Source organism: Seriola lalandi, unplaced genomic scaffold (genome assembly GCF_002814215.2).
Source record: "Seriola lalandi dorsalis isolate HSWRI2012SDOR001 ecotype SW California unplaced genomic scaffold, Sedor1 jcf7180002054387, whole genome shotgun sequence".
NCBI classification, from domain to species: domain Eukaryota; kingdom Metazoa; phylum Chordata; class Actinopteri; order Carangiformes; family Carangidae; genus Seriola; species Seriola lalandi.
Genome location: NW_019524940.1, coordinates 783,902 through 792,761, shown reverse-complemented (window position 1 = coordinate 792,761; position 8,860 = coordinate 783,902). Strand labels below are relative to the sequence as shown.

Here is an 8,860-nt window from a genome sequence, read left to right as displayed (position 1 = left end):
CCCCGCCCCCGTTTTAATTTCCCAATGTGGTGTCAGAGCGGTAGAAGATGGAGAGGCCAGGCCAAGCCAGAAGACATTCCATTATCTTTTCAGTAGCCATTTACCTCACTGGGAGCAGAGATGGAGGACAGCTGAGAAAAGAGCAAAAGAAACAACGAGTGGTAGAAAGAGAAACAATCGCTAAACAAAATGGAGAGAAAGGCTTAAATCTGTCCTCTAGCTGATAGATAAGAGTTGTTTCACGTCGTACCTCTTTCTGAAAGTTTGAATGTGTTTTGATGTGGATGTGTGTGACGGATTGATAAAAGGGCAAAAGAGACGACACGGACAAATCTGTGTTTCCTAAGTTTGTGTTTATGTGTTTAAAAGTGTTTGAGGGTGTGGGCACCTTCCTGCTTTGACACTGAAAGGAGTTTCAGCACCTCAGTCAGAGTGGACAGCTCCTCCTGATGCATTGGCCTTACCTTAAAACACCTCTCTCTCTCTCTCTCTCTCTCTCTATCTCTATCTCTCTCTCTCTCGCTCTCTCTCTCTTTGTCTCGCTCTCTCTCTCACGCACACACGTAGACTAACATTTGGCTGAGGATCAGTGCTGTTAGCACAACAAAGAGAAGTTCATCTCTGTGCTGTTTGTGTGAAAGTCGTGTTTTGGAAAGTAGACACTTTGTTAGGAACACACAGATGAATGTTTGAAGGCTTTCTGATGTAAATATCAAATAATGTTTTGATTTACAAACAAGACAGTTGATTAAAGAAGGAGCGACAGAAAGCTGAGTTTTATTTTTGACAGTTTTTTAATTATAAATATCACCAACTGGTTGACAAGACAATCTCCACTTACTTGCTGCAGCTTTCAACATGGGCATAAATCATCTGCTGATAAAGAACCTTGTGATGAAGTTGAAAGCTCCGGGACAACCAAGCAAGCGGACCTTGAGTAGAGATTGTTTTGTCAGCCACTTTTTCCAAGGTGAAGACTGACGTGTCAAGCGGAGAATTAGTTAACATCCATTTATATTTAATTATATTATAAAATAGCAACATCTGGGTTGTTAGCTGTCTTTTTTCTAAAATTCAATACACTAAGTTTGATATTTGTGTTTGTTTAAAACCTTTTGATGAGAAAGAACCTCATTCTGATAAAAAAACAATTTCAGAACTTATACAAAGATGCATAGAAAGAACGAACTGCAACATTTATAAATGAAAACTCAGCAGTAATCGGTTTTTCTCAGCTCTTTTCTGTCTCACTGCTGACCTCAAGTGACTTTATTGACTATACTGAAGTGAGCAGAATTCTTGAACAGTTGTGGTTCATATCCCTAAAGATATATGTACTGTTTTACCAAATTAAATCTGGCCTCAATCCTTTCCTCCAAATGTTGCTGCAAACCAGCAGAGAAAAGCAACAGATTCTGCATGTAGTCTGCTATATGGTGCATTTATCCTGGTGTGTGTGTGTGTGTGTGTGTGTGTGTGTGTGTGTGTGTGTGTGTGTGTGTGTGTGTGTGTGTGTAGGTGTTAGTTCCAGGTGGTCAGAGGAGAGCTGTGCTTCAGCCTTTACTATCAGACACCCAGTACAAAGTGACAGTCACGCCAGTGTACAAGGACGGACAGGACGGCATCAGTGTCTCTGCCCTGGGAGCCACATGTAGGCCTTACAACACACACACAGACACACACACACAATCCTCTGAATTATTAACCATTCTTGGTCAGCTCTCAGTTTCTCAATTTTTATCACACAGAGATACAGCTCCCAGTTTAGAAGAACACATCTGATAAAACTGAAAGCTAATGAAAATGAATCTTATTTCAGCGAGCAGACCGGTCATTTGCATTACATTAATTTCATGTTCGTTTATGTTCCTGAAGGAGAATGCAAATTAAAGTGATGACAAATAGTGATGCGTTCTTAATTGTCTTAATGAAGGCCGTTCACAATTACAGCAGCTCTTTTCATTAATGAGACGATTAAATTATATCAGCTCTAATTGATTCTCTTGATTACCCCTAATGAACAGCAGTGATTGTCTCCTCATCGTACAGAGAACTGAAATGTCAGACAAAATATGTCATCTCTTTAGATGAGGGTGCTATAGCTCACCATATTACAAATAAAACCCCCCTCTCAGCTTGGAAAGCAGCAAGGCAATAAATCAGAGCCAAGACACACTTCATGTACAGCGAGATATGATTTTATATTTTTTAGAGAGGAACACTGTCTTCACACCTAAATCAGGCTCCGCAGGAATTTACAACTTTATGATAACTCAAATTCAACCACGCCTGGCACTGGTTGAAAAACAAACAATCAAACAAAAAAAAAAACTACAACTTTGCGGGGCTACAATAATTTATAATTCACAGTTTGTTGAAACTCATATATCAACAGACTATATGCAGTGCTGTGCCCAGGCTTTCTTGTGCTGTCACCAGCAATAAGGAACAAAAGTCATAAATCATATTACAGCTGGATATTAAATCTCAGGACTTTTTGGTAGCGGCCAAAATGTGTCTGTAGTAGTTAATATAAGAAACTGACAGGCATTCCCCAAACTCAGGGCTAGTGTTGAAAAATTTTGAGTGATACCCAGCCCTGAATCATATACAGTCCGAACAAATGACTATACTTGTCCTTAACAGTAGAGGATTTGATTTATTTCCCCAGCTGTCAAAGATTTCAGTGTGTTGCCATGCTCATTTTATTTTTTTTATCTAAATTTAAGTCTGGCTCTGAGAAGCTTGCGTATATTCAGATTTTGTCTTGTGCTGTGGCAGCGCCCCTCTTGTCTCCTGGAAATCTCCGCGTGTCAGAGGAGTGGTACAGCCGGTTCAGGGTCACCTGGGATCCACCTCAGTCTCCAACAGAGGGTTACAGGATCGTCTACCAGCCCATTTATGGTACACACACACACACAGACACACACACACACACACACACACACACACACTAAGAGGGCAAAAACTAATGCTAATCCAAATATTATTTGTTTAATAAAGCAGTAATCCCAAAATAGGCCCCTTGAGATTGACATGTAAAATGCAGAGATTGTGGAGATTTTCCCCAGTCTTTTTTTTGTAATGGTTTTTGTTAAATTGAAACACAAAAAGTGACAGAGAGCGGTAATTAAATTCTGTGTTTCCTTTCCACAAAAGCACACCTTCATGCATAAGCACTGTTAGAAAACTGTTAATTGTCAAGCACAAGAGTATTGTTTTGTCAGTTCTGTGAGTGCTTTGCACTGAAACACAGGCTCATCTAAACATAGTAATCCACTTGCTACAGGGGACCCACCTCTGACAAACCTGCAAGAAGGACATATTAACTCTCAGGGTGTTTTGACGTTCCTGAAAGTGACGACTTCATTTTTCTTTTTAACAAGAAGATTAAAGTGTTAAGGGAAACGTCAGCGATCCTGAGCTGAAATAGTACATTACCCTTCCTCATTTATTTATTGTCTTGAAGCATCAACAAAAGACCATTTTCACTGTTCTGCTGCTTTCTCCGTGCTAATTGTTTCATCCTTCCAAGTCAAGGCTCCAGTCTTTATAGTTTCCATGTCTGTTTTAAGTCATTTAAACACAATTACTGTGTCTCTGAGGATCCAGCTTCAAGCGGACAGGCTGTAGTAATCTGATTTTAGGAATTAAGTTGAAGGGAAATAAATTTCAGCAGGCTGCTGTTTTCACTGTGAGAAACTTAGAGGCGTAGAGGCTAGAAGTGCTTGTGAGAGCAAATGCCAATACACACACACCCACGCGCGCACACACACGCACATACATAATGTAAGAATAAATCCACCTCATATAACAAATGCAAAAATCCCCTAACACATGCATACACAAAGACACACACACAAATTTACACACAGTCTGTGTCCTATTTAATAGTGCTCCAGCGGATGGTGTGTTGTAAAGATAATGCAGCTCTTCCTTTATTTATGTTTTTTTCCCCTTTGTATTGCTTTTGTTGCTTTTTTAATTCATACCATTATTATATTCATGCAGGATTGTTATTATTTTGTAAAGCGCTTTGTAGCAGTTGCTTGGAAAATCTGCATTAATGAAGGTTTTTATTATTATATCTTTGTTTTATTACATTGGCCTAGAGGAGAATGTGTGTGTGCACACTTGTGCATGTGTGAATACATATTCCTGAGTATCTTTGTTGTTGAGCTTGTGCATGCATGTGTTTATACAGGTTTGTGTATGTGTGGGAGATGGTAAGTTGCCAGTATCTCCCAATATAGTACACCTATCACATATCTGTAAGCATCAGTCAGCTTTGGTTACTTTTCTACTTGTAACCTAGCAACCTATTAACAGACCAGACAAGTAATGAGCTTCAGTGTTACATCTGTTTTATTGAAAGATGTGGATTATGACTTTTCTTTCATAGTGATCAGTGTTAATTAATAATCAAGTTTGGTTCTGTCAACAACCTGTATTGTAGCTGACAGTTGTTCAAGGTATCGTGTTCAAAGACTGAGGCGAGCTGCATGGCCCAGACAGGCAGCGTCTCCACCAGCTGATGATCGGTGGAAAGAGCGTTGTTCTTGTATTACAACACAGTTAGTTAGTGCTGGTATTTTAAGTATGATAAATACATTTCAAAAAATGAAATTCAGTTGCTGACTCAGGTTTGATAACCCTAACCCAGCAAGTTCCAATTCTAAATGGGATTAAAATACTTTTACATAGTCTCAAATCAATGTTTATTTGGTTTGTAAATTGCTTCCTTAAATTTCGGAGACTTCTCTCATTCTTTGATTCCCTCTGTCCTTTCTGTCTGTGCTTATCTATGCATATATGTTTGTGTCTTTCTCAGTTCCAGGACCAGTTTTGGAGACAACTGTGGGTGAAGATGTGAACTCCATGCTCCTTCTGAATCTTCTGAGTGGGACAGAATACAGTGTTCAAGTGACAGCTTCCTACCCTACAGGACAAAGTGAACCACAACTCGTGAATGCTAAAACAAGTAAGCATCCCTATCGCACACAATCACCCTTTTTGGAAGAGTAGGTACTACTTCGTGTTGTCCTATCTTGTTTGGCACTGTTGACGTTGTAGGAAAATACGTATTGTTTATGGACATGACTGTAAATGGAAGTTTTGCTCAGACAAAAGTTTAACAATAAATAGTTTTATAAAACTGAGATCCTAAATGTAATTTTAAATTGAATTTACTTTTGAGAGGTCATACCAGATATCAAAATTTGTCATTCCAAAATGAGCATAATGAGGGGCATCACCACCACCTTAATTATAGTCATAGTCTGAATTTGTCACAAAGGAGTGTGATTATTAGAAGGAAGAGACAGATGCAGCAGCAGCAGCAGCAGCAGAAAAGCAAACTAGTTTTAGGAAAGTGGGAAAGGTACAACATGCATATTAACTGCCTGCTGATACCATACACTCTAATTTCCATTGAGACTTTAGCAAACAGACAGATAGACAGAAGGCTATAAATATTTCCCAGTCAGGCGGTGAGAATAGTCCTATATGCATATAAATTTGGTATGAGTAGGTGCAGTAAAACCTGATGCAGGCTTTAACTCTTGTCTCATCTAAAACAAATGGAGTGAGAGAGAGGAAGTTAGAGGGAGAGAGATTGACATAGTCTTTGTAGAGCAGGTATACAGTATGAGTGTATGCATCTGTTTCTTTCTTTAAACCTACTCTGGCAGGCTCTCATAATAGTACTATGTCACTATCTATCACCAAACATTTTTGTTGTCTTTTTGGCTTAATGACTTCCTGTTTGTATGTGTGCGGTTTTCAGAAAACTGCTGCATCATCCCTTACTTTAAAATCTACTGTTGTCTTTTATGTTTACTGTCTGATTGGTCATGAGGGACTCACCAAATAGTGACACATCCAGTGGGATGAAAACAAATATACTCTAATTTTAATATCTCGTAAATTTCTCATGCATGTTTTTGTACACAGCTCACTTTTCCTTTCTGAAAAGCAATTTCCCTTAACTTTGAAGAAAGATGTTGAAAAAGATTCAGTTTAGTCTCATTCCTGGAGTTATACATAATCAGCAATTAAAGAGGAATGCTTTTGATACACAGATTTTTCATTACATTTTGCTGCAGTGATGTAGCATCCTTCATCTGTTCATCATCCCCCTGCAGGATGAGTGACAATTCCCATGTGCCTTCCTGACTGTCATAGAACAAAGATACTTTCATAACGAGATAAAGTATGCAACAATGACATGTACATTTATCAGCCATCCATATTTAAACTTAACACTGGCCTAGTGTAGCACTGGATGATCGTACCTCTACTGTCCACCCTACCAAATTTAATAAGGGCTGTGAGTTCACAAGCCCCATTTATAACTGTGCATACAGCAAAAAATTAATTTATAGTGACATATATAATAACTTTATCTAGATGTAGGTTTCTCATATCCATATTTATTCAACACTTTCTATTTGTGCGTATTGTATTGTATGCCACATCGCAGTTTGTTTTCTACAGTGTTGGCCAGGAATGAATGAAATGACATCACTAAATAGTCAGATGAACATGTATTCAGATGCAAAGAATTCACAGTGCACTGATAAATTTTCAGATGTGTCATATTTCCCCGTACTACATAGGGTGTAGTTAAATTCATTGTCCATATTTGTGCTCTACAGTGGAGAAACTCTGATTTACTAAGGAGATGTGTTCGGTCATTTCTCATTCTAATAAGGGAGATACAGTAACATATTTCCCAGGGTACACTGCATTCATTGCAACCTTACTGTGAGAGCCAACTGGCATGTTTGGATCAATAAATTACACATACTAGCATGTAGCATAGAAAGGTAATTATTGTTACCTTGAGGACCATCGAATGAAATGAAACTGTTTCCCCCAAATGAAGTTTTATGTGGTTTGTATTTAGGTGGTAGTGTTTCAGGGTTACAATAAAAATTTGGGTTCAACAGCAGCAGTGAAGGGTGCTCAGTCAAGACAGTCTCAAGATATTTTGTAGGATTCACACAAAAATGAAAATAACATGTTTTTTTGAAGACTAAAAGTATGAGACTTGAGCTCCCGCTGTGAAAGGATTACATGACGTGACTCAAGCAGAAGGAGAATGAAGAAATAGTCTTGTGGAAACTGAGTGTGTGGAGCTTGTGAAGGCAGATGGGTGCAAATGTTTGGCACCAAGCCTGGCAACTTGAGCACACACTCACACGCACAGAGGTAATTTCTGACTGATTGCAGCATCTCCATATGGTCCACCATAGTCTATATCCGTTACACTCCTTTCACTCTGACCTTTAGATGTTAAATGGGCAATTACCAATAAAAAATGCTCAGTTTCCTCTTATTAATATACTTTCTTTTTTTAACCTTTTACATTCCCTTTCTCTAATTCTTCCATCTTTCTTTGTCCTGGTTTTCATGTCTATCTTCTATGTTTAAACTGGGCTATGTACACTTCCACTTAAGCCTTGCAGTGAAATCCGTGTCACCACAATGAGTTGAGGTGTTTTCTTAGACGTGTGCAGATTGTTTCCGCAGACAAAAGTGGAGTCAGATGTAATTCTGACATCCCCGATTACAGAAATAAAGTCAAAGTTATCCTAAAACCAATACTAACTAACTAAGTAACTAACTAACTGACTCTCAGTTAGGCTAACTGGCAGTCGAGTTCAAACGCTTAGCTTCATGTTTAGTCATGAACCTGTTTTAAATCTGTACAAACATGGCAGATTGGTTTTATTTGGAGTAGACTAACACAAGTGTATAATGTGAACTCACATGTAAATCTATATATATATAATATACATGATTGCATATATCCATGTTGATGTGTTTTTGTGTTGTACGTGTGTCGCATGTCGCCTGTCTGTGTGTACGTGAGCGAGTTTGTGTGCATCTTTGCATGTTATTGAAAGGAATGATGTTGTCATATGCATTATTCAGTAGTATTTACAAATAAGGTACCTGCCATATGGTCCCAGCATAGAATATCCATTTACTGGTGCAATAGCCAAGTTTATTTTATACCATCAGCAAATTCTGTTAACAAGGGGGACAGAACAAGAGAGAGAGGAGGAGAGAGAGAGAGAGAGACAAAGAGAGTGTGAGGAAACCAGAAGAGAGAGAGAGTGGCTCCTTGGAGGTTTTCCTGCCTGTGGTACACTGAAATCTCACTCCCAAACAAGCTTCAGCTATTTAAATTGCTCATGGTGTTTTGCATTTTGCTGCATCATGCCTCATTGTTTCCTCACATGACAGTTAAACGTCAAGCCTGACCAGTTTTGTTTTGTGACTTAATGATTTGTTTGAGCTGAATGTTGTTATTGGAACTGTCAATATAGATACATTTCTACCATTTATTCTTTATGCGGATGCTAAACTGTTTATTTTTCTGCCATCAGCACAGACATGTTCAACAAAATGCCACTTGTGCATTTGATGTATAATACAGCCAGTGCAGGTCTAACCCAAAGTTTAGCACAGTTCCAACCCTAATGCTGACTGCTGACCTTGAACACATCATTCATCATTATACAATATGTATGTTAAACTATTTGACTCTCCAAATAACAAACTTGTCCACATTTTTCTCAGAGTAGTTCAATTAATGACATATCTTTGCAAAATTATTCCCAGTTCAGCTAAGGGAGACTTTGGAGCACCATCAATAAGATGCAAATTAGCCTTAATGAATATAGAGTAGTTTGGTGCAGACTTTGAAGCCCACATGATCCAGAGTGCTCTGTGCTGTGAGTGTCTGAGTCTCTCCCAGTTGGAGTCTTTAGTTATTTTGATGGGTGGAGGAGCTGGATGGTGGAGGGTGCCTACTGGACAAGTGACACAGACAGAAAGGAAAAAGGTCAAG

At 38.7% G+C, this 8,860-nt stretch overlaps 1 protein-coding gene across 1 annotated transcript in view; it reads left to right on the top strand.

The window, feature by feature from the left end:
- col14a1a (collagen, type XIV, alpha 1a) overlaps nt 1–8,860 on the top strand; it is a gene marked incomplete at its 5' end in the record, with an annotated part of 100,845 nt that overhangs the window by 11,396 nt on the left and 80,589 nt on the right. The window contains 3 exons of the mRNA XM_023409302.1: nt 1,519–1,651; nt 2,782–2,904; nt 4,832–4,981. Coding sequence (XP_023265070.1) covers nt 1,519–1,651; nt 2,782–2,904; nt 4,832–4,981 — 406 coding nt within the window. The remainder of the gene's footprint in view (nt 1–1,518; nt 1,652–2,781; nt 2,905–4,831; nt 4,982–8,860) is intronic.